Source organism: Cygnus atratus, chromosome 2 (genome assembly GCF_013377495.2).
Source record: "Cygnus atratus isolate AKBS03 ecotype Queensland, Australia chromosome 2, CAtr_DNAZoo_HiC_assembly, whole genome shotgun sequence".
Lineage (NCBI taxonomy): Eukaryota > Metazoa > Chordata > Aves > Anseriformes > Anatidae > Cygnus > Cygnus atratus.
Window position 1 is genome coordinate 67,339,985 of NC_066363.1, and position 26,267 is coordinate 67,366,251.

Sequence of the window (26,267 nt, forward strand, 5' to 3'; positions counted from 1 at the left end):
CATTATGAAGATAATGGTGAAACTGAAAGCTGCAGGAGAGATAATGTACACTGAATCTCCTCTATGCCAAGTTATTCTGCATGAGGATCAAGCAGAGGGCCAGATACTGGAGTCTTTCAGACTATACAGTATTTAAAGAATTTGATCCAATTTATCATAACAGCTCATGACCCTCACAAATCTTCCCAACACTTAATTCCACACTTAATTTCTGTTTTAACCTACAGATGGAAAAACACAGTACATCTTGACTCCCTGAGTACTGAGTTCACCTGAGTAGACTTCGATATTCTGCCCAGTATTTTGTGTCCAGAATACGGAAACCTGCTCCGGAAGAACCCAGCAGGCCAAGGGTGCACTGAAATACCAGCTCTTCTGCTGCACAGGGCTGAAATGCAAAGCCTTCTCTCAGCCAGGGACTGAGCTTCAAATACTCTCTTGTCCTCCTGTACTCAAACTAGGATTATTTCTGTACCTCAGGAACCTGCTTCTCCTGCTCCCAATCCCCTGGATTGGATTTAGTTCTTGATATTCAAGATTTCTAGCTAGACAACATTTTTCAGAGTGTCAATTTATTTCCCGCTCGTAGAGGCTCTGGAGTGGTAGCATAGCATATTGCGGAATTCATTAATGTTTAATTTTAAGGATGTGGCGTACTCTCCAAGTAGCTGAAAACTAGTGTTGCATAACTGCAGAGATCTATTTCAAATTACATTTTCACACCTCAGAAGTTCAAAAATTAACAAGGAAGAGATAAACAAAAGAAAAGAGAGTCAAAGATTTGAAGACTTCCAGTGAAGGCAAGGTGGTTCCCCAAAAGCTGACAAACTAATGAAGAAACTGCTAGTCCTCTTCAAATACACCATGTATACGAGTAATGCTCTGCTACATCATAAACTCTTCTGCTTACTTCCACTTCAAGCCATAGGCATTTTCTCCTTCTTGAGCAGGAAGACTCATGAATTGGAAGTCATCCCGTGAATGATCACTGGCCTGAAGAAAAGCATGTTTTTAATAACATGTCAGAGACAGCCTAACAAGTCTATCTTTGGAGAGCAGAAGCAACTGACTTTGCTTGTAAAGACACAAAAATTCTCAAAAAGCATGATATTTTTTCATTTCTACTGATCATGTCATGCTTCCTACATTAAACAGGAGGCATGCAACAGAATTGTAAAAGGCAATTACAAAGAACAATTTTGACCACATAAAAAAAAAAATCACTTGCACATCAGCAGCTCATTTCTGAAAACTACAGCCCAGATTTGAAAACATTATTTCCACTACTTATGGAGTTAACTCTGAGTAAATCACAGATGCCATTTCAGATTTCCAGACCTACCTCCAGTAATTTGAAAGTATAAAAACTGGACAAAAGCAGCTTGATTAACAGGCACTTCTCTGCTACAGTTTGGATGGGCACATAAAGACACTGGTTAATAGTGATAAAATATGCATGGAAGAGCTCTCAATTGAATTACCTCATTGCTGTTCCATAGCACTCTTTTTCTAGGTAAATTCCTCTTTCCCCAATGCAGTCCAGGTGACCATATCCTTCTGCATTTACAAAAACTTAAAACTGCAATCTTGTAGTTGCAAGAATTAAAAAACAAGAAAATACCACAGATGTCCTCCAATTAATGCCTAACTAATATTTCATTACGCTATACAACAGCTGTAAAGTACATGTCCACCTTAATTATAAACAATTTAGTTTTGATAAATTACATTAGATGAAAATTTAATATTGGAGCTATTAGAACTGGCTCATTTACCCTAACATCTCATTTACGGAGCAAGTCATTTGCATGGGGTCCGGTATACATCTTGCAAAGATGGACATATAAATGAAGACAATATTTAAGAGTCAAATTCAGCTCAACCTCAAGTATACCAACTTTTTTTTTTCTTACATGTAAGACAGGCATGTGACTAAAAGGAGAGATTGCCTGTTGAGCAAAAAAAGGCTATCTAAATTCAAGTATTGTTAAGCTAAAGAAAACAAACAAATTTCAGAAAGAAATAAGAGATATTAAAAAAGCTCACTTTCTTCCAGATGAGCATCAAGTACTGACATGATGAAAGCACAATCTCAGATAAAGCATTCAGAGAAACACTGCAACTTTATGCCTGAAACAAATGCCTGTAGCATAATATTAATATATTGCTAAACCCCTGACACTTAGTAACGTACATAGGTAGTTCAGGCCACTGCTGGAGGTGGACATATCCTGAATCTCAATGTGAAATGTGTAAACCCCCTTAATGTTCTTCTGAATTCTTTCTCAGGAAGTTCCCCACTCGTTTTGGGATGTGAAAGCTTTCCCCTGCTGTGAGAAACACTCCGTAGCCAATAACTTAGGCTCAGGCGAGGATCTCAGTGAAGTAGTAATTTATTCGCGATTGCAATGGCGGGCGCCCCACAAGCAGGAGAGCGCGCCTACTAGTTCCAAAACACAGTTTATATACTTTTTGATGACAAGACCCTCCCCTGTTTCCCCACTGGAGTGGGTAATCCAGGTTCACAATCTATCTGATGCTTCACAGACAATGCCTGGCCTTCAGTTGCCGGCCTGTTTTTGAGGTGGTAATGTTTTCTCCCCTTATCTGGCTTGACTTAACATAGTGATTTTCACCTGATTGCTCTAAGGAGTCTGGTTGTCTGCATTTACGAGGTCACCTGCTGAGCTTTCTTATCACTGTAAGCATATCTCAATACCACATTCCTTCCTTCTAAACAATGTAACACTGCAAAAACAACATTTCTATTCCCACACTGCTTGGTGTGCAGAGATACACTGCCCAGCTCCAGGCTGCATTGTGAAAGGCCAGCAATAAGCTAAAGACTAAAACCTAAACATCACAGCAATGACTGATGCGAAACAGAGCTCTTGCATCCTAAACACAATTACCATTGCATTGATTTTTTTTTTTTTTAATCCCTAATACATTCTTAATCTGATCCCAGTTAAAAAAACATTGTATGAAAAGTTGTCCAAGAAATAAAATCTGTGAAAACCAACAATTTGTTACTTCAAACCTGCACGTGTTACTATGTAGCTACAGAATCTTCATAGTTACTAATGTGTGTTTTAATTGTTTTAAAATTTTTACTAAATTCTTGGTTGCTTAATGTTCGTCTTAAACTGGAACAAAATGTCGGCCAATTAAAGTGTTGTTTCTCATTTGTATAGCTTTTCCATATAAGTTGCATGCATCTCCTACACATCCTTACATTCCTCTGTACATTCATAAAACACAACACTGGTATACTGATTAGGCAACACCAATTATAAGCCAGAGAGAAAGTGCAGCTACCCCCAATTCTCGCTTATTTCTTAGTAGTCAAGGAAGACCTATGCTGTAGTGAGCATGTGAAAGAGGTAACTACAATAGGAAACTAAGTAATAGAGCTGGATTAATACTCCCCTGAAAAAAAGGTAACCTCAACGGAAAAAAAATAAATAAATATAATGGTGTTGACATGCTTTTCTATATCATGTGGCTCATTAAAGTGATTCTGTTCTCGTAAGACAATTACCCTGTGCGCATATACGATAATCAAGGGCACCATAAGGCACTTTAGTGGAGGTGCAACACCATACAGCAAGCCATTTGCCAGAGAACTACTCTGTATTATCCGAGTGTGTGTGGGGAGACAAAACTAAAAAACACTAGAAAACAAAACTGTCTCAAACTCTGGCAAATATTGATTGCTTTGACTGAGACTTAACAATAGATATATGCATTCAGATACACAGCTGTAACTACTGTCATATACCTGACTAAAAACAAACTGTTACCAAACGCGTGTAGAAAATGTTTTACATTTCCCATCAGCAAACAACTATTTAAACGAATTAGTCATTTACACTGAGAAACCATGAATACCTTATTCACTCAAGGGGAAAGGCATACTTTCTTGCATGCTCTGCAGGCTGTTACATTTGTCATCTCAAGGAAGTGATCTTGTAACATCAGCCTAGGGGAAAAAAATCTCCTAGAAACTAGTCCTCGTTGAAATTGTCAATATTCAGCAAATGCCATTTTACTGACATGTCTGCAGGATCCTGTACCAAAGTCCAGATTCTTATCGTAAAATGGTGAAATTAGCACAGTGCATCTCTACTAGCACATATGTTATCAACAAAAAGATCACTGTGTATATACAAAAGAAAGCTAATGAGAACTTTTCTTCTGCACTGGTGATTCAAATCACCCTTACACAGAGAAGACAGAATAGTGCAGTCTGAATAATGTGCAAGACTTCTGTAGTTCTGACATACAAAGTACATATTGTATGTGTGTCTCCTGCTTATACAGTTCAGCTCTGAACTATAAGGAACTGCTTAAAACATCTTAGTACTGCCCAGAACTTTTAGATGCATCTATAAGGCAGAAAAAACCTTCTGACTGGGCTAGTGTTATATAAACATTTACATACTAACAGAGCAAGACAGAAAAGAACCAGATATTACAAGGATTATAACTCATGATGTTCTTGGAAAAAAAAATTAGTCATAACCGAAGATGTGAGTACTGATATAAAGTTCATAATAGGTGTGTTCACCTCAGAATGCATGGAAGTGTCTAAATACAACCATTATATATCATAAGCACTCCATCTTCTGAATTCTAATTAACCTTGCCACTCACGCATATATAAAAATGTACATGAACGTGTGGGGGCTGTGGTACAGACATACTTGTCAGATGTGTGATGATCTCAGCCAAATGAAAAGCCTTTCCCTTTACCAAGCACGTGAAACGTACTTCCCCTATGTTTCTCCACCTATCACAGATAACATAATGAATGAATTTGGTTGCACTGATACATATTATAATATGAACAATTTCTGTAAAATGCTCTGAGGTACTTCCAGTTGTCTGATAGGAATTACGAGGAATACACAGAAGGTGACACACATTTTTTGTCTCCAATTTGGGATGCCCTAACATATTGCATCTATTCCAAACCTCTGTTTAGATCGTATTTCACTGCCTTAAGTTCCCTATACATTTTAGTATATCTTTAGATAGGTGACAGGCAGACACAGAAGACAGACAAATATACATTACAATGGTCACACAAGAGCAATTTCATATTGAATAAAGTAGACATCCCATTTTAAGTAGTACTTGGAGCTCTCTGGGTCTAAAAACAATACTAAAAGTCCTCTATTTTCTGTGCAATTTTTAGCATGTATATGGCTGAGAATGAAATTTTTATTTATTTATTATTAAGGTTGACAGCTTTGTTTAGGCAGAACTTTGTAAGATGTTACACCAGGAAAAAAAGATATTTCTTTTTTGAAGTTGTCCTAATTTCAAAAGACATACTGAAATATAATTTGTTTTTAAGACCCACTATTCCATAATGAGAGCTGGAGTACAGGTTTATCTTTTGCAGGTTAACAAGCATTTGGCTAGTTGAGGTCACCTCTGTGCTTTAGAGTTTAATTTCATATAAAAAAAAAATAAAATCAAACAATATGACTTGTTCACATTTCAATAAAAATAAAAAAAACACCTTAGACTAAACCCCTCATTATAAGTAGTCCTCAGACTGCAAAAGTGGTCATTAGGGTCTGACTGCATTCTTTAGAGGTTCCATTGAGAGGTGACTAAAGCTCCAAGATTGTAATCCTGGAGAGAATCAAATCATAATGCATTTTTACCACCAATTTCCCCTCTCTATAAAACAGCCTGGTTGACCAGACAAAGTTACAGCCCTCCTTCTAGCCACAGCCTCCTCAATAAGCACATTCTCCAATTCCAACCCCCCTAAAAGGAGGTACTTTTAAATTGGCACAGGTACCCAAAAGCGGACATATGTTGCTCTATCAGATTGCCAACTGAAGAAAGAAATGAAATGCCCTCATCCACTCCATTCATATCCTCCATCTGACAGATCCTACTCCATACTGTGGTGCCTCTAATATAGCCCCGTCCACCCAGTCTTCCCAACCAGCCCATTCATCTCAAAGCCATTAACTCTTCTGACACTTGTGCTTCCAGGAACCTGTGGGCAGTAAGAACAGGAAGTCTCTGCTGAGCAAAGTGAATCCACCTCTTTTCCTGGAGTGAGGAAACAACTCATCACCTGCAAGTGGGAGCCAAAATGTGACACGAGCCCTCGCCCAACCACAGAAATAAACCACATGGTGCTTACTCAAGCCCACGCAGTGACTCCGCAGTCATACGCTCTTCTCCAACAGGTGCGCACTCACAGAAGTAACAGGCAGCGCAGAATTTCTAAATTGAAGAACTCAAGCCTCATCAGAGCATGCAGCTTAAGTATTTTGGAAACTATATGGCATAAGGAAATAATTTATTGACAGAACACAAATCTTCAAAATATCTACGGAGCCCCTTGGTAAAGTTGCATTAAACAGTCAAGACTCAGGCTTACAGCACAGCATAACCACACTGAACTGCCTTTTGATTGCTCTCCAGATACTCCAGTATGCTGGATATTTTCCAAGTAGTAATTAATAGAGTCAACACATTCCCAGTATTTGGTGCTGACTCTGAACTACATAAAACTGTTTCTCCTGAGAATACTGAAATGAAGCACACATGAAATCACACTGGATACTTTCAGATGTGGAAATTGTAGACTATTTGCTATGGATAATAGAATCTCATCAACCCTTATTCATACTGGATAACAACATCTATTTTCTGTCAGAGTCAGGAACATTTAAAAAGCATGCCGTCTCCTCCAATTATGAAAAAAGAAAGGACCTTTACAAAGCTTTACATTAGAGCAGTACCAAAGTATTGTAGATAACACACTGGAAGCACCATGATGCAATATGAGCTCTATATGATTCAGTTATCTACCCTCAAACACTGCAGAAGGAGTAAAAACCTGCAGTTTATATGGTGCTTACAGAATAGTTGTACTCACAGTAAAAATGAGGGCCAAACCCTGTGTTTATTTCTGGAAGATCTGCACATGAATGGTGTCAGAACCAATTTGTCTGGCTGCATGACTTGCCTCCAGCTTGCGTCACCACCTCCAAAGCTGAAAGGGTCATCGGAGCCAGCACGCTCCTGCAGCATCCTGCCCTCAGAACTTGCCCACAGAGATATCAGTTAATGCCTGGTAACCAGACTTGCTTTCTCATTCCCACCACGCAAGAAGCCACAGCTTCAGCAGAGTACTCAGTTTCAGCTGTTGAAGAGGTCTAGGGCTTTGGTGTCCTCTCCAGAAGCACTGTGCAAGCATTTCCATCAGCACTTTCAATGCTATCAATATGAGATGCGCAGCCACGCAGCCATGCAAGGCGTTACCAGATATTAATGTGATATCACATTACCAAGTCAGCCAGGAGAAGGCAATGCTGCAAGGGAAGGCCTGTAGCAGTTGTTGCACTACAGAGGTGACAAACACAAATGGAAAAGGGACAACTGTAAAGAGAGGAATGCCTAAAAAGCTTTCAAATATGATTGTGTTTTGTTTAAGAGAAAATTAAGCTGTTTTTTCCTCATTTACAGCTTAGAAATGAACAGTAGTTTGCTGTATACACAGCTTTTTCTTATTCATACCAAACATAGCTCTTGCACATGAGCAGGTATTATCAGATCCTAAGTGTTAGCAGTTTGAGTGTCACATTTATCGAGTTATTGTAAATCTCTCAGCTTTCAAAATCAGACCTCTGGAGCACAATTTATTTAAACCTTTAAAAACATTGATGTCTAAGTGTTATTTTTCAGGTGCCTGAGTATCTCAGGGATAGCCCATGAAAAGAATCTACAAGAAATTTTCCATGATCTTAAATTTACTTCACACATATGGAAGGTTTTTAGAGTTCAGAGAAATAATACCATTGTACTAGGCTAGAGGGACTACCTGCTTCTGCAAGATCAAAATCTGAGCCTTCTACAATAGAAGACAATAGCATTAAAAAATATACATACATACACACATCCTCAGCAGTTTGAGTCAAAGTAAATCATCTAGCTACTGGATATGTAAAAGAAATAAAGGTTTTTATTTCTCCTACTAATTGAATACAGGAAGTACACAATTTTCAAATGGGGCTTTCCTGTTTCAATACCAGATATCAAAACTGCATTATGCTGTTGTAGTTATTTCCTCTTCATTATGTAGTTTATAGGTAAAGAGGGAGAGTAAGACCATTTTTTCCATGATGGTTAAAGAATAAGGATATTCAGCAGAAGAAGTGATGCTGGTAGGCACAGACATGACTTCATCTCTGTTGAATTAGCCAAAAAACTTTGTATTGAGCTTTTGCTAGCTTTATACAAGTTCACAGAGGAAAGCATAAAGTATGCCAGCACACATTTAACCTGCCAGAAATTTGAACCAGAATGCATTTGAACCATCAGATGGAGTTTATAACCCATAAGGACTCTGTGGTCTCTATGAGATCTGAAAATGAAATAACTAGAAACAGGAGGAGAAGAAGGGAATGAACAGTGGCAGGTGGTGGAGGGGAACCAAATGCTAAATAATCAGGTTGGGCAGACAATTAATCTTGAAGCAAGGAGAGCCAGAACAAGGGAAGAGGCAACCTTCCAAGTAAATTTAGATTATTTAGGAGTATACATGTAAAGTAATAAACTCATTTCTGCAGTAATTGGTGGCACTAAGGCGTCTGGGAACATAACATTCCAAGGTACTGGACAAAATTCTTGCAAAGAACAGATTGGGTTGATTTCTCCGTAACTACCTTTAAATCCTTAAACAAGCTGACAATGTTAGCTGTGGAGACATCCCTGTACTCCTCTCCCACCCTAGAAAGTGATAAACAGTATTCACTCAATACAAAATGTATATTTATTACATATATAATCTGAAAAAATTACATGTAGTCATGGTACCAACCAGGTCTTGTGAAAGGGAACGAGGAAAACACAACAGACGCGACTTACATTCTGGTATTGCTGGTCTTGTTGATGATTACAGATTTTCCAGTTTGATCCACATTGTGATCCATTCCAAAGTAAGCTGCCACTCTGTGTACTAGCATCCTCTGATATGATGACATCTGAGGGAACTTTTTATAGTGATTACTGGTAAAAAGAAAGCAAATTGCATTGATGATTACATCTCCCTCTGAGCTATAATTAAATGACAATAGCAACATATTTCATAATTCAGTGGACAATAATCTGAAAATTTCTCCTTTGTGTGTTCGCACATAGATGTTTGCTACAAGAAGGCAGACAAGAGAAAGCAATTGCATTTACAGTTTCTAACAAGCACATTTCCACACGCTACAAAGCTCATACATTATGCTATTGACTGGACATGTTGTACATGGGGAAGAACTCGCTCCCCACATACACACACACCCTGCACAAACAATCCCTCAACAGATTTCTGCCCTTGTCCCAAAGATCAGGCACAGAGCAATGCAGGAGGGCACATACTCATTTTTACTCTCTTTCTGTCAAAACGTTTATTTCCTAAGAGTGTGATTTCTTCCTCTTCTTCTATTCTGACTCTCTACTTTTTAAAGCTGCAGAAACAGTTTATTAAAAAGAGCAGATGGTAGTAACCCTCCCTCCCTCCCCAAAGTTTAGTTCTGTTTTCCAACATGCTAGAATAACATAGCACACACGGAAACCTGCATGATAGCATATTCGATTGAGTATGTCTACTTAGAAATACCTGAGTGGTATCCTCTGCACTCAGAGCTTGACTAGTATTTTTGGACCCAGAAGAGTGGAGTGCCAGTAGAAGCCACTGAAAAATTATGACACGAGGAAAAGCAAAAGGTTCTCATTTACATCCACCGTATTTTAAGCAGACCAAATGTGTCAGGAAATAAAAGCCTGATCTTGCAACGTAACAGGGCTCAAGAGTGCTGGGGTCTATATGAGCATATCACTCACTCAGCTTGCACTTCTACACACACACACACACATGACTTCGTAACCGAGCGTGGAGCTCTACTTACTTGTTGTCACTAATAAAGTCAATAATTTCCTGTTCCATTTTCAAGAGTATCATTCTGTCCCTGTCAAAAATAAATGCAAGGAACTGTAGCATCAATTACCAATAGCCATTTTAGATGAAAAAATGAGTATATCAATATTTGTAAGGCAATTCTACGAGCGTGGTCAGCCACCCTGATTAAAAATGAAATGTGCTTTGCCTTGGCACATCTGGAGAAGATTCCAGTCTGCATTGCTGCAACTTCCCTGACACGAGCAACAGATTTAGCCCTTCCTTGCTCTTAGCATGGTCTGAGAGTGCTTCTAGCCACACAGGGCTGTGATCAGTAGGTTGCAGTCCCTGCAAAGAATAACCCTGACTGCTATGGATAGCTCTGGTGCTTTATCACCATTTTTGATGGAGAATTAGATTTTCGACTAACCTAGTTCTTGCAAGAACAGAGATGCCGTCCACAGAAATTTTCAGCATTTTGTCAGATACACATCTTTCCCTAGGCATTGACCATTAAGTGAGAAGAGTGGGCAAGCTAATCTAGTTAGAGGACACAATGGAGAACAATGCCTTTGAACTATGACTCCCAGGAGGCAATGTTGCTCTCACTCCAAATACTGTTTTCAACTGGAAGTTCTCAGATGTTCCTTCTTTTCCTCCTTCTCCTGAAGGAAACACGCAAAATTTTCCCCTGCATAGTCCCACACATACAATTAAGCTTGACAGAGTCCAACACTCCTTAGCGCTTTTGAAGTTTTTAATGTTGTGCAGATAAAACAATTCAAGGACTTTGTTATCTATACAAGAGGTTACACAACCTATTAGGTAACTAATTATTCATAGTTTTCCTTAATTGCAGTATTATATGGTATCTACTTAACAGATTCAATTGAATTAAACATTTAAAGCACAAAGTATAAAAATGTAACAGATTCTTCCTTAGACATTTAGAGGTAAATTTAATTTTGATATGAACTAACTGCTCCAAATAAAAATTGGAAATACCAAAAGCAGAATTCAGCACTATGCACACAATATTAATTGTGTACAGCATTGCCAGAAGAAAGCTACTTTATACTCACATACAAGTCTCCAATTGTAATCACTACACTACTGCTAAAATCATGTAGAGGCTTTATGCAAGAAGCTAAGGATAAATACCAGATGTCAAAAAGTGAAATTAGAAGTGAACTAGAAGGGGAGTAAGAATCAGTGACTTCTTACAGCTTTTTGCTCAGCTGAAAACCTACCTCCTTTACATTTTCCCTCATAACCATCTCCAGAACTAATAAAACATGGTGTACAGTTTATGGGATTCAGTTTATGGGATTTCTGAGAATGCCAGCTACAATTTCAAGAGTACCAGCTCTAATGTAGAAAATACCTACCTGGGGTTATTCTTTAATGTATTAATGAGAAACTCATGCAAATCTATGCCTGTTGAGTCTGTATATTCTTGACTGCAATCTGAAAAATAAAAACAAACACCCCACACTCATTTATTTTATTTCAACAGTTATGATTAAGCTATACTGTAAACCAAATTTCATTTTCCAGAGACAATCTGTGAGCATATGTTCTGAAATAATATATTCATTTGGAGTTCAGGTGAAAAAAACTCTACTCTTGGAAGCATAGGGTGGATGTGCATGATTCCTCTATAGTGTTTCACAGAGAATGCAGAACCAAAACTAGACACTGAAGGAAAGCGTTGGTTATTTGAAAATCATGAGGTGTCTTCAATGCCAATCAAGACCCTTCCATGTTCTTCCTTTAAACTACAAAGTATAAAAATAGTTTTATCCATTGATACATCTTTGCATCACTTAATATACACTATACACACAGAAAATGAAGCATTGTGCCAGTGGGAATTTTATTAGCATTAACAGACTGAAAACCCAGTGATGCCTAAGAGTGGGCAGGTAACGGTGATGCGTGACAGCAGTTAGAATTAATTTTTCAGTACTGTCGTATGGCCTGACTCAAAGGCGTGTGCAGATCCTCAAGCTGGTGTGAACTGTGAGTGCTCCATTGAAGCCAACTGACAATTCACACCAGCTGCAGATCTGCACCCAGGTAGGCAACGATTCTTTTTAAGAGATCACATTAAGAGATTACATTGCAACTCGGTACCACTGACAAATAAGAATATATTTTTTTAACACTATATTTAGATACAAAAACCAAACAAGTCATAGAAGGTGGTAATAGATGACAGATAACTAATAGTAGATGGTAATACAGGTTAAAGGTCACGGGTGGATTTCCTTACGCTATTTAAGAGAAATTCTCCAAGATAGAGGAGCAATACTGAAGAGGATTACTCTGCTGCCTATATTGCACAAATGACTTGTCAGTGTATTATCATCAACAGGTAAAAGAAAAGTATTAGTCTTACACTTATATAATCACACCTTTACGTATATATGTTCACGCTACCATGATTACGTGTTCAGAAGAACTATTTTTACACACACACAAAAAAATTTTATATATATATATAAAACATCAAAATTATATATAACATCAAAACAGTTTGGAAGGTTTCTCACTTTCAAAGCCCAGCATTTGTATGAAAAACACTCATGCATACACATTTCATGTTCTGAATTTTCTCAATGCATGAGAATACATTAATATTGTGTATTCATGCACATAAAGAAATGCATGCTTGTTAAAGTAATTATAACAATTTAAATATTTCAAGTTCACCTTTTGATAACATTCTGGTCTTGTTTTTTTCACTGTTTTTATCTTTATTTTTATCCTTTTCTTTTTCTTTCTCGGTGTCATCTTTACTAGTTTGTCTTCTTCTTGCAAACTAGGAAAACTTGAAAGTTGTAGTTGTATTGATTCCTGTTGGAAGGAAGAAAAAAAAAGATAAATTCAGGGCCAGATTCAGTACAGTTCCCATGACTTTTAACCTGTGTAGATATGCATTACACTGTGCATGGCTAGAAAAGCTAAAGCCAGATACATTTCTTTCCTTTTTTTTTTTCCTCTCTCCAGGAGAATAATGACATCTTAGAGGCCAAATTCTTATACTAGGTGAATTTCTTTCCTATTGTTTGCAATCTATAAGCTTTTATTCTACGTATGTTAAAGGTACGTTATTCTACACTTTAATAACTCTCCTCCAAGAATTGCTAGAACAGTGAAATGCATTTCATATGAGCTTTAAGTAATTCTAAAATTTAACCTATATTAAATATGTGACATAATGATTTATGGATAGATGCAACTTTCCCCCCCCCCAAAAAAAAGAACGTTGCAAGTTCACGTGAACTGCTTTGTACAAGAAAATGTAGCATCAGCCAGCCTGAGCTTTTCGGCTCTGACAGAAGAAGCATGCCAGCAAGTGGTGAAATCAGTTGTATTCAAGAGGGCTTACTAAGTTATTGGGTACTTTATATTTAAAGACATATGCAAACAGGCCTTTAGCTTAAGGGGTGAATTGTGCACCACCATTTTCTAACGAGTTGTGGTAAGTGAAATTTTCCAAGGCATCACAAATTTTATCCTCAAACTTCAGTATTTCAGAGTCTGAATCCTTTTGAAAGCATGCCTCAGCTTTAAAAATTAATTAAAACCAAGAATTCAAGCTGTTTCACCTTTTCTGATTTGCTTTAAGAAACTTGATATTTCCCACTTAACAACATTACTTTATATTGGTTTTGTTTGGACAAAACACAAATTGATACATCTTGAAAAATATAAATAATGCCATGATAACCTCCAAAGAAAACAAGCTGATTGTACAAAACTTAAGGGAGCATACTTCTGTGTTCACATTTTTTGAAGAAAAAAATGGCCAACTATATGCTTTGGTGTAAAAACGCACACTTGCATTAAGCTGTGACAAAACTCCCTGATAATGCAGTATTTAATACATGAGAATCCTGCATGCCCAATAAATTTCTGGTATCACATTAATGAAATCCAAATTTACCCTTAATAGAGAAAATCTGAAATTGTTGAATGCTAGTAAACTCCCTTATGTCACAATTTTTCAAAGAATACCAGCATTCCAAAAATATCAATATGAAACTTTAAAGTAAGGGCTTTTTTTTGGGTGGTTTTTATTTTTATTTATTTATTTCTAAAGTAACCAGGTCATTATGAATCCAAGTGATATTTTCAATATATTTTTTAAAAATAAACCTTAGGTTTCTGGATGTGGTTGTTTGGGATTATTTTTTGTCTTTTGTGTGTGTGTTTTGTTTGTTTTTAAATAAGAACTACAAATCAGTCACCACAACACATGTAAGACAAAATCCTTACAGAACAAGATATCAGCATAAACATGCCACGGTAAGACAGGAATTGGATAGTTTCTCAGCTTAATCAAATGTGGCACGGAAGACTCAAGATGTAAGGTACCGTAAAAGAGAAACAAAGCCCTAGAGCCCAAATTTAACCTGAAATACCATCTTTAATCCCTGCTTCTGTTAGTTCTGGATGACAACATTAGCCAAAATCTGAGTGTACAAAGGGAACAAGGGGGAACTCCTGGCCTTTTGAGATAAGGATAGATAGAAAAATGTTTGCTAACCTGCTCAGTTGCTCTCAGGGGGCTAATGTTATGCCTGCTTTCTTTCACTTCAAATGGCAGTTCAATTTCTCGTTCAAATCACATGTTTGGATCAACCACTGCCAAAAGACCCTGAAGGACAGCTCTGATTCCCTGCACTGCCTAGAGCAGAGTGAGTGTGCCATTAGCTTTTCCAAACAGAGGAGAAAAAGGTAACTGGTTGTGCCATTCTCAGGACATTAATCTTAAGCTTCACAGTGGCTGTTAAAATGCACTTATTTCATTGGAAAGAAAAAGGACAGACTTTACACATAAGCACACATATGAACATACAATAAATACTGTCTTACATGTAACATAATACTTACATATTTGATTGCATTAGAAGAAATACACAAAAGGGCTGTAGAGTCGTGAAAGCAAACTACTGTATATTTTGTTATATTTTTATTGATTTTTCTCAATAATAAAATACAATGTTAATAAGTACATAGATACAAGGTAAGTATAGTGAACAACAAAATAAATGTTCAAATTGCAATAATACACTTACTGGTCAATAGTATAACATTAAAGGCAACATTCCTTGTAAGTAAGGACATAGTGAACCATCAGGTAAGCGTTCAAGATCAAGTAATACAGGTAAACAAGTTTTTTTCCCTACACAGGGGAATAAAGGCAAGTATTCAAATATAAATACAAACATCAAGTCTGCAGTATAATCCATACTCTGTAGTTCTGGCAATGTACCATACATTCTCTGGTAATTAATTTCCTGTGCTTTGTAAACCATCAAGATAAAATAATTAAAAAAATAAATAAATCCAAACTGAAAATAAGCTTTTCCTCCTCTAAAGTGAAAGCAAAGCAATCAGGTTGGCACAAAACTTTCTGTACCCTTCAGCCAGTCCAAAGAGGAGACTGTAGGTCTAGCTTTCCATGGCAAAGCTGAGCTACTTTCATTAGCAAGAGGTCAGCAAGAGCAAAAATGCAATTCCTCCCTCATTAATTACACCCAGCCAACTGCATCTTTACAAAACGTATGCTGGGGTCCTGGGAGTCACTTTATCTTCTGTTATTGTGTCAATATGGTCCAGGAAATCCTTGCCATACCTGGTCAGATCAGGTAAGACCAGAGGCTGTGTGGCAGGAACCCCTCCTCTGCCTGGTGTTGGGGCACGACCTGTACATGAGTTTTACCTCAACGCCTGCCAGTCTCTTGGAGGTGTGGTACAGGACCTGTGCAGTACATTATCAGCTACGGTGCCATGCTTAGTACAACTTCTTTATATTTATATTACTCTCCTTTTCATTCTCCGTTAAACAACAGAAAATACAAATGAAAGAACAAAAGCCACGCATCTTGAGCAACACATGTTAAGCTAGAAGCATATACCTACAACAGAACAACTAATAAAATAACCTATCAACTGCATAAGCGTCATTGTAGAGCAGTAGAACATGTAGAAGTCCCCCTGCTAAACAACCTGGTTTTTGGTCTTTCAAGGAAAAAAAAACAAAAACAAAACCTCTCCATACTTATGAGCTAAGAGGAGAGCTGAATTTGTTTTATTTCAAGTCAACAGAAGAAACTGTGATAAAGTACACTTAAATGTGATTTTTGTTTTTGTGCTAAGCTCACAAGAAGTTATTTCCTCAAACTCTCTCTATAGCTGATCTCATTTGCACATACAAATTATATGCAGTGCTTGTGATTTTATTTATTTTTTTTTCCTTCTCAAGTCTTATTCTTAACAAGCAAACAAATATTTGATTTTTTTTTTTTTTTTTTTACTTTTGCTTTTGGGGGTGGAGGGGGGTGGTTTGAAGCGAGTCTACAAAGACTGCCACCAGCATTAGACTCCAAGGTGAAGGGACAGAACTCTATCAGCCACTGGGAATACAACACTACCAGTACATATAAACTCAAATACAAGCTTTTTGAATATGGAAACTCTACACCAAGAGTTTAGTAAGCAAATGCCACTCAGTAGGAGGCACCTTTGACTCTATCAAAGTATTTCGGAGAGTGAAGGACCTGTAAATTTGATGTGACTGATATGAACTGGGGTCTCAGAGGAACCAAAAACCAGAGCATAATCATAATTGTAACTGGTGCAGCCTTGAAGGAGATAGCCTTAGAGAAAAGAACATTAATATTATTTGATTGTTACTATTTTTTTAAATCTAAATTCTTTTGAATTCTTTTCCATTTGCTGAAATTTTCAGGGGGTCTGGAAAAAAAAGCAAACAACACCCTGTGACATAATGTAAAACTAGTATTTCAAAATAAAGTTCACGCTAAACCAGATAACTTCATAAAAATGTGTTTGGTGTTGGATGTAATCTTTCCCCCAAGAAAGACATTGGTAAATGCCCAATTAAGTAACATAACCATGCAACAGCACATGGAGTTTAACCATGCAGCTAACAGCAATGACGGTAAATGTACCTGATTATCATGAAGACTTTCTGCTCCTGGGCGAGGGGACGTCTCTTCGCACACAGCAAGACTCCGGACAAGTTTTCCTTTAGCTCCTGACTGAATAAAAGAGAAAGAACACAAGACAGAGAAAACTCCTGCTGACCTCAAGTCACATAAGATGCACACATCAGCTATCCCTAAACATCCCAAATAACTGGTACATATCCACCCAGAAAAACCTTATCTGCCTTAGATGTGACAGATTGTAAGCAATGAGACACTTCCCACATATGGAAGGTGGTAGTTTTCTTTTTGCTTTTAATAATTTCCGCTGCAGTTCACTTACTTCATCCAAGTCCACTAAAAAATTGGAATAGTTATTCCAATCCAAAGCTAATTCAACATAAAGTATAACTCAAAGGTTCTCTGTTTTTTTTCCTTCCAGTAACATTAAACCAAAGGAATACAAACAAAACCTGCAAGTTTCACAGACTCGGCACTTGAAAAATTGAAAGAAGCTTCCCTCCCACACTCCAAGAAGATTCTTTCCCCATCCCACATCTCCCCAAAGAGCTAGTCAGTCTCTGCTCCTTTACAACGAGATTACACCATTAAAATCAAATTCAAACAAAAACGTTAACTTCTAAAGCAAAATCAATGATTTTTTTTCCTTCTCCACTGGTGCACTCAAACACACATGCTGCCTAACACAAGCATACATAAGCTCAGCAGCACAAAAGCGTGATGGATAAATAAAGGGGAACCTGACATAGCTTAATCTAGAGGAACTCCTCTGCCTTTGTGCAGCAAGATTATGGGGTAAAAGGAAAGACAAAATGAAAAAAGCAAGGAAAAAAAATACAACCAATTGATGAAAGGCCAACATTTCAACTACAGACAGACATTTGATTGAAATTCTTTATCCTACCACGACACCTCATCATGCAATTCCAAACAGAGACGGACCATTACCTTGGATCTCTTTTTCTGGTTTGCACCTCGTTTCTGGTTATAGAAAAAAAAAGTGCAGTAGTTATTTCAGGGGAAAATGTGCATGACAAGAGCATTACCAATAAATAGAGATCAAACCACTCCTAGAATTCTATTTTAATGAGGTGCTGATTGCAAAAACAACTTCCCCAAACCCAGTCTGGGAAACAGGGAGAACAGAGAATCATCTCTGCTCACTTTATTAATTTAAAAACATGTACAAATAGAACAAATGTTGCACAGTGATTTGCAATTTTTGCATATAATAAAAGTACAAGAAAAGGCATACTTAAGTAAATGCTCTCCCTCTCCAAATTCCTCTTAAATCATAGTCTCCCCCTTTATTCTATATTCCATTGAGCAAAAAGGATTTAGACCCCCTCATCCCATAGTCTCCTTATTAAATTACCTTCTTAGGCTTTGCATAATAACTTTTTGTTGGCAGTAACACCTACAAACCAAACCACACATTAAGTAATTATTTATTAGTATTACCTGTAAATTCATGAGATCAAGGTAGTTTTCTAAATCCCCAAAGAGGGAAAACAGTCAAATATTTCACCAAGCTTTAACACAGATGTGTAGAAATTAACTTCTCAGAAAATTAGTAACACGGACAGCAGCCTAAAGAGCTTGAAAGGTATAACAAAAGTATTTATTTTATAGGGAGATAAAAGGACCAAAATTAAAAATAAAAAAGAGACAGTCTAAAATTATGAGAGAAAAAATAGAAGCGTAGGCAATGGAAGAGATCATAGAAATGGAAAGGCAAGCATAACACACTAATACTTAACACACACATTCACTTTTCATGTCTTACCTGCAGCTCTGTCTTGGCATCGCTCAGCTTTTCCTCCTTTTCCTCTACTTCTGAGCTTTCAGATTTATTAAAGATACAGTTGTCTGGGGTCGCTTCGGAGAGGGCAGACTCCTGCTCTTTCACAGCTTCCTCTGCTGTCTCCTGGTTCAATTTACCTTGTTCAGACATTCTTCCAGACAGAAATTAAAATAACAAGATTTGGTGACCTGAAAGGTCAAGATACCACAACACAAAAACACAAAACAAAACACCAGGAATGAATTTTTATTTTACTTTTTTTTTTTCTCTTCCCAAGCAAGTCATTTTATTCCCCTCAATACACAAGCCAAACCAAGCAGCTTGGGATCTGAAAGCTACATATGCCCCAGGTGAAGTGATGTAGTGAATCAGCAATATTGGGGGTAACAGCAGAATTGAGTTAGGATAAACAAGCAGAGCTCCAACCTAAACAGTCTTGGTGGAAAACAGATTTAAGGTATGTCACTGGGACTCCCTGCCCAGCCCCCGGCTGCAGAGGTGCAGGCAGGGATGGCAAGGGACCCTCTGCAATGGAGTTCAGTGACACCAGGCAGGGAAGGACCCATTCTGCCTTCCAGGTCACTAGCATGCTAGTGCTCCCCTCCTCTAGACCGTTCTTTCTTTTAAGAAAAAGAGAACAGTCAAAAATAAAACAAAAAGCAAGCACCAACGATACCGTGGCTTTTCAACATTCAACCATGACTTTTGTATATGGCAGAAGCCTGTAGCACTCACTACTGGTTAAAAAAAAAAAAAAGAAAAGGAAAAAAAAGTCAGTTGGAGAGGTAATAACTCAACATAAATATGAAATCTAAATTTGGCAATAAAGCTCTCATGGTCAGCATTTTCAGGCATCAAACTGACAGCTCCATTATTAAAAGTCATAAGCCTCTTCTCAAACCCCATGTCACTCTCAAGCACTGTGAAAATCCTACAGGAAGCCATTGGCAGGTTATTTCTAATGAAGATATCTCAACTGAACTGCATTTACTCTCAGCTCACAATAGGTTGTTGTACAGAAGCTTTAAAGGCTTTTTAAAGTTAAAGCCCGTTATTATTCTCTCTCTCTCTCTTTTTCTCTCTAGCTCCCTCTCCAAACCTCCCCCACTTATCAACTGTCAAATGAGACTCATGAATATTTTAATCCCCCTCCCAATCCATGTGGCTTAAGATGCATTTTAAGAAAACAAACAAACAAAAAAAACAAAAACAAAAAAAACAACTACAGTAGAGAAGAAGAGTTATATCAGAAAGTCTTCTGCAATATCTTGCCACTTCACAACAACAATACAGTGGCAATTAAGCAAAACCACACTTTGCCAAGTTTCTTTTTATGGCTTGTAATCAACACTCAACAGATCCATCATCACTTACCTCCAATTTTTTAGGCTTCTTTAAAGTGAAAAAATCAAACATACTAGTGTTTTAAAACCTTACTGGTTCAAGTTTTTGCTCATTTTTGACATGGTAAGCAAATAAAATCCTTCCTACATGATACATTAAAACAATATTTTCTTTTGAGAAGAAATACGGATTTTGCAAGATAGGAAACTACTGGTTCATAAACAAGGCAACTGGAATATTAAGCTTATAAATTAGATCATAGTAAGCCAATTCAAGCCTTGAGTTGGTCTCATTCTCCCCACCCTCCTACCCAGGAAGTGTAATGGCGTTGGCTATTCTGCTGCTACAGCTGAAACCTGAAGCACTTTGCTAACATTTCAAACCATGATGAACTGCGAGACCAGGAATTGGTCTGTTAAAAGATCTTTGGTTTGTTAAGGATTTACAGTCAAGAAATGCGTACAAACGAGTTCTTCATGGGCACATTATCCTGGTAGCTCATCTGCATACTTACACAACATTCAAAAAAACAAAACAAAACAAAAAAACCACAACAGCAACAACAAAAAAACAAGTACAGTCATAGTTTAATCAGCCACACCAAAGAAACCAGTTACCTGAAAAACTGCTATAATTCCCACCGTCTTGCTAGCGTCTTCTGTTGCTCTTTGCTAGTTAAGTCCACACAAATGATCAATGACAACTTGAGTCCCATGTCCCCATTAACAGTTCAGCATGCCAACCTCCATGCTGGTTCTTCAGAGAGTTTGACGGATCATCGTCAACCTGGAAAAGACGAAAATTAAAAAGTAATAACGGTAATGATCACTGTATGGTTAAGGATGCAATAGATAGGACCAGTTTTCAAACACTAATGACCGGCTTAAAGCAAATCACTTTCACAGCTTGATCCAGCTCCACCTGTCTCAAAACTGCCTGCTTCTTCTCTAATGAAGGCTAGAGCTGGCTGTTCAAGTCATAACAGCTCCTACGCAAAGATCTAAAATTAACAATTGCATTATGCACTGAAGATTACTCACTTCAATTTTAACCTTTTTTAGTGAATTCCAGCACTTTTCATTATAAAAAGCATATATACATATTTATATATAAGCTCATCTGTTTGCTTCAACAGAAATCAATGAGGGAATGAGCAAGAAAGACTCGACTGTTTTTAACTACAGCTTGTGCTACAATTAAAATCTCAATATTCAAACAGAATTGAAAAAGCGGCTAGATGCTTTTAAAAAGTGACTCCCTCTGCCAGGGTGGTAAATTGAGGTGCTTGATTAATACTCTGAATAAAAGTTGAAATGGTCAAGAATAGGAGGAGGAAGAGAAGAGAAACCCTATCCCTCCAAACACTGCCAAAAATAACTTCCTTTTCAGGCTACGTGTAGGGTACATAGGAGATCTCCAGGTTATCATCAGGGAAATAAACCTGAAGAAAGAGTTGCCTCAGCAATGTAATATATGCTGTGCATCAGGCCCGTGTTGGCCAGCTGAAGAACTGGTCTGACAGAAAAGGAGTATTTTGGGACAAATCTGATTTACAAGCCATGGCTGCATGCACAAAAACTACAGATAGGAAGAAACCCACAGCACTCTGCTTGGGAAGAAGAAAAAAAACCTGAAGACTGTTTCAAGTCTAATATTAGACGCCTTGTTTCTGAGACACTTGAAATTGCACCTTGTTGCAATTTCCTTGCAGTATGTTACCGTGCACAGGGGCTCACAACATTAAGGTAGCTGAATTTCATGAGACAGAAACAGAATTTAGCACTTCACAAAAATCAAGTCCTGCTGCCTCCAGAATCTCAGGTGCACCCAGGAAAAGAGCACACAGCTCTGTACACTTCTATAATCCTACAAACTAACATATACAAAAGTATTTCCGTTCTTCAACATGCTTCATTTGTGCAGAATAATACAGAGTATGTCTTCCCACTTACTTTCTAGTATTTCCAACAGGGTATTTTCAGTAAATTTATCTTACTGAGAAATATACTTTAAGGATCACTATGAGAATGCCAAAGTAACAATATAGAAAATCATGCCTAAGCAATCAAGCACATGTAAAAACAGACTTCATGGAGCCAATATCCCCCCAAATCAAAACAGACACACAAACAAACAAGAACAGGGAAAAAAAAAACAAAACAAAACACAAAGAAACCCAAGGAAATACAGTGTGTTACAGTTTCACCTGTAAAACAGCCAACCAGAGGAGATAACATGCAATCAAAAGCTTTCAAAACTAACCCTAGAAATAGGCAATCTGTACCAAAATCAGAAAACAAAAGATTATTTCAGGATCCTTCAGCGTTACAAATTAACTGTTCATAAAGCAAACAAACAGAGCAAAACAAAAACAGGCTACAAACCGAGCAAACAAAGGGTATCAGATCCAGCAAGTGATCTGCCAAGACTTCAATAAATGGCATTTCTGGTCCTGTGCTACAGATGCTCAACATAATCTTATCATGCTTTACCAAAGACATATTTCTTCATAAACTGAATTCCCCATATTGTTACACTTAAGATCTCTGATGCCAACATAATTTTTCATTGTCAATCTATGAGAAAACCACAGAATCTTAAGTTAAAACAACAACAACAAAAAATCCCATATATTTTCCCAAGAAAAAGTGGGAAAAAAAGCTTACAGCATGCAGCTACCACTTTTCAAACCTGCAATGCCCATGTTTGTTCAGATGATTTTAAAAATTCCTTCAGAATTATCTTCTGAGGGGGGAAAAAAAAAAAGGCAGGAAGAATTGAGACATATACCAGTCAGAGTCAAGCCTTTGCCTTCCCTTAATATAAATTTCCTCCTCCTTCATTAGGCAACTTACAAGTGATGACTAACCCTTTACATACTACAATACGTAAAATACATTTCTGGTTGTTTGGGTGGGTTTCCAAAGAGACTCAGATTTCTACAAAATGCTTCAGGGAGTATATAAACAGCAAAAAGGCATCAGTCAGGAAATAGCCATTAAGAGGGAGAGGTTTTGATGGAAAATACGTTTCCATTTTTCGCATGTTTCCAGGATATCTAATTATTCAGCGATGAATGCACTTTTTGCTATTGTCAGTCCTGCAGTGACAGCACTGCCATGGAGAAACATACTGGATTATTCTCTTTCCTGCACATCAACAGAAATGTCAGTGCTGATTTGACTGTCAAACCTTCAGCACCGAAGTGACGCAAGAGGCTGAGCACATGCACTTGGGGTTTTGATCCTCAGGTAGAAACAGCAAAGCTTGTTGCTAGGCAAAAAGCACCTTCCTCATTTGCAAGTGAGCCAAATGTTATAGGGGTCTTGGGATCTTTGAAGTAGTCTACAGGAGATTGTGACAAAATTTGAGCCTCTAATTCCTTAAAGCAATCTGAGCACTACACGCAGCACTGAAACAGAAAACGCAGGTGCACACCAAGCTTTTTTGTAGACCCTCTTGAACACAAATGATATGATCAGTTAGCAAACAATTTATGAACGCCAGCTGACCAGAATATGCTGCAGGATGAAAATGCTGTTTCTTCTCAAATGGTTTTCTTTATCAATAGGATTTTCACTTCAGAAGCTGAGTACACTACCAAGCTGGAGCAGATACTGCCAAGGCTCAAAGACAAAAGGACAGAAGAAGGAGCATACAGCCACATACGTTTGTACAACACATGCCACGCAGATTCAAAAAAAAAAAAAAAAAAAAGTCCGTAGGAAGAAATACACTTAATTTCATGCAGGAGTTTAGAAACTATACCCAGAAGATGAGCTGTCATAAAAAGCACAGAATAAAACAATGAGCAAAAGCATTAGAAAACTCTTCTCAATGAGCATCTGATAGCTGATCATCAACTGAAATTAAACAGAGGCTTCTAACAAAACCCTAAAAGCCCACCATAGGAGAGTAAGCCATTCCTGTATTAAGTACCAGGAAATATTTTCATGGTCTCAAAGGTATTGCATGCTTCAGTTACCAAAAGAGGAATTTTGAGATCCTTATGCTCCGAATAAGTATTGTCATGTCCTAGTTCAGAAGAGGAGATGAGCAGGTTTTAAGCCCAAAGAGTTTACCTAGGAGCAGGCAACAGCTGCACGCTGCCTGAGTGACAGCCAAGTTTCTTCTCCAAATAAGGCTGCTGAGCAGAGTGGTGAAGTCCTTTTCAGCTCCTGCAGCTGAGGTAGGCAGTACCTACGTGTCAGGATCCTCCTCATCTCATGGTGGTTCTCCATTCACATGGATGGCTTAGAGGTACAAGCCCATACACTGAAATTATTGGGATGGGAGGATTCAGAGTGCACTTCTGAGCTCTGAATCTACACAGAGAATCCTCTCTGCCACTGGAGACAGATGTCAGATGATTTCCACCACACAACACAGTGACTACAAACTGACTACAGCATTACCTTAAAATCATCTATACACACAGCCTTCGATGTTGCCAAACTTTTGTGGTTTAAAGCATAAACTTGCTGCTATTTGACCTTTACTTAAAAGTTTCAGTTTCCAGCATCAAGCAATTCTAAGGCACTCTCAGGTTTAAAACTGAAAACAAAAGCTTCAAGTCTTTGTGGTAGCTTCAAAGAAAAGCTTTAGAAAATAAACCCTATAAAAAAAAAAAGCAGATAAAACAAATCCTATAGTTTTTAATTTTGTACACACTACTACTCAGTTATCAGTCCTAGTCCTCTGAATCTACATCATTAGACCTGCAGTACAGAGTGCTCCTTCCTGTTTTCTCACATGCATGGATTTGTAAGCTGTCTGTTTAACCTTAAAAAAACAAGGACAAAGAGTATTTATAGTGGAAATGCTTGAAGCCTGATTTCCCACCTCCTCGTTTTCACTTTGTCCCCTCTCCATCATCACCACAAAAACTGATGTAGTGATTGCCTACATTTTCTGTTCCCACATGCTACAGACCTTTGTGGATAATAGGTTATTTAGACTTATTTATTGTTGGCATTTTAACACAAACTGTCAGATAGTACAGGCCTTTTTTTTTTTTCCAGGACTGGGAGAAACACGAGCATCTCTGTAACAGTGCTGAGGCCACTGACCCACACTAGCCCTCAGTGGCAACAATGGTCAAACTTAACGTAAATGGGACGAACTGAGCTATTTTGGATCAGACTTCAGATCCTGAGACACCCAATTCTCTTTTAGAAAGAAAACAGGAGAAGAGCAGATATGAGGAACAGCATCCCAGCTGAAGCCTCTGTCTTCGGATGCATAAAGACTAGCATTAACCTTCCTCCCAACCTGCACATGAAATCCAGTATTTACAAGTTACCGCAGGATGAGAACAGTCTAATAATCAAAAAAAGAAAGTGATTTTTTTGTGATTTCTACCTGATTCTGTATTTCAAAGAGATCCTCTTGCTCCTAATGGATTGTCACCAATATTTTCCACTTTAATCTCCTGTCAGAAGACCTCATGTCAATCTCACCATCTTCAGCCAAGTAATAACGACCATATTCCCCCTAGCTTGTTATATTTCTACAAAGCTAGAAGGTCTGACCAGGAAAATAAATATGGATGGCCTACAGGGAAAACCTGTTTTCATCCATAATAAAAGGCTTCAAAAAAGAAAAAAAATACCCACACTCTTTTTTCTGTCATGATGACCATTTGAAGTTTTCCAGGATCAGCAAGAAAAGATGCTTTGATTGAACTGGCTCATAAATGTCAATCACATAAGTTTGTCAGAAGCTGAGTAACACAAACTTTTAACAAGATAATCAAATGTAACAATCAGAACCCTTGGAACGAGTTTTATGCTTTAGTCCAGCATTCAATAGAGTCACACGTCAAACACATGCCAATTTGTATCTCATTCCCAGACATAATCCTGACAAATTTCCCTAAAACCAAAATCATTCAACTAACTGGTCAGGCTCTCAGTTGGCAGAAAGCAGCACAGCTCTCGTGACTCCAAAGACAGACAACATGGTTCCCACCTAAGTCACCTGTCAGTGCACAAAAGCCCTCTTTCTCAAATTCTATGAGTCCAATAAACCATATAGGTAAATACACAATTCAAATGGAAAAGGGGACCAAAACTCCACAATTATCAGGTCTATTTCTTGCCTATCAAAGGCAATCATAACACAAAAGTCCTCTTTATAGACTGAGCTTTATTTCAAGGTTAAGAGGGGAACTACAGAGGACACTATAGTAATCTGTCAGGATGTTCAAGAA

The 26,267-nt window shown here is 37.8% G+C and overlaps 1 protein-coding gene across 1 annotated transcript in view; it reads right to left on the reverse strand.

Moving 5' to 3' along the window:
• Nucleotides 1-26,267, reverse strand: part of ARPP21 (cAMP regulated phosphoprotein 21) — a 140,836-nt gene that overhangs the window by 84,717 nt on the left and 29,852 nt on the right. Inside the window, 9 exon segments of the mRNA XM_050708821.1 lie at nt 8,905-9,045; nt 9,936-9,995; nt 11,314-11,392; nt 12,641-12,730; nt 12,733-12,784; nt 16,912-17,001; nt 17,857-17,889; nt 18,695-18,900; nt 20,674-20,842. Coding sequence (XP_050564778.1) covers nt 8,905-9,045; nt 9,936-9,995; nt 11,314-11,392; nt 12,641-12,730; nt 12,733-12,784; nt 16,912-17,001; nt 17,857-17,889; nt 18,695-18,862 — 713 coding nt within the window. The 5' untranslated portion in view covers nt 18,863-18,900; nt 20,674-20,842.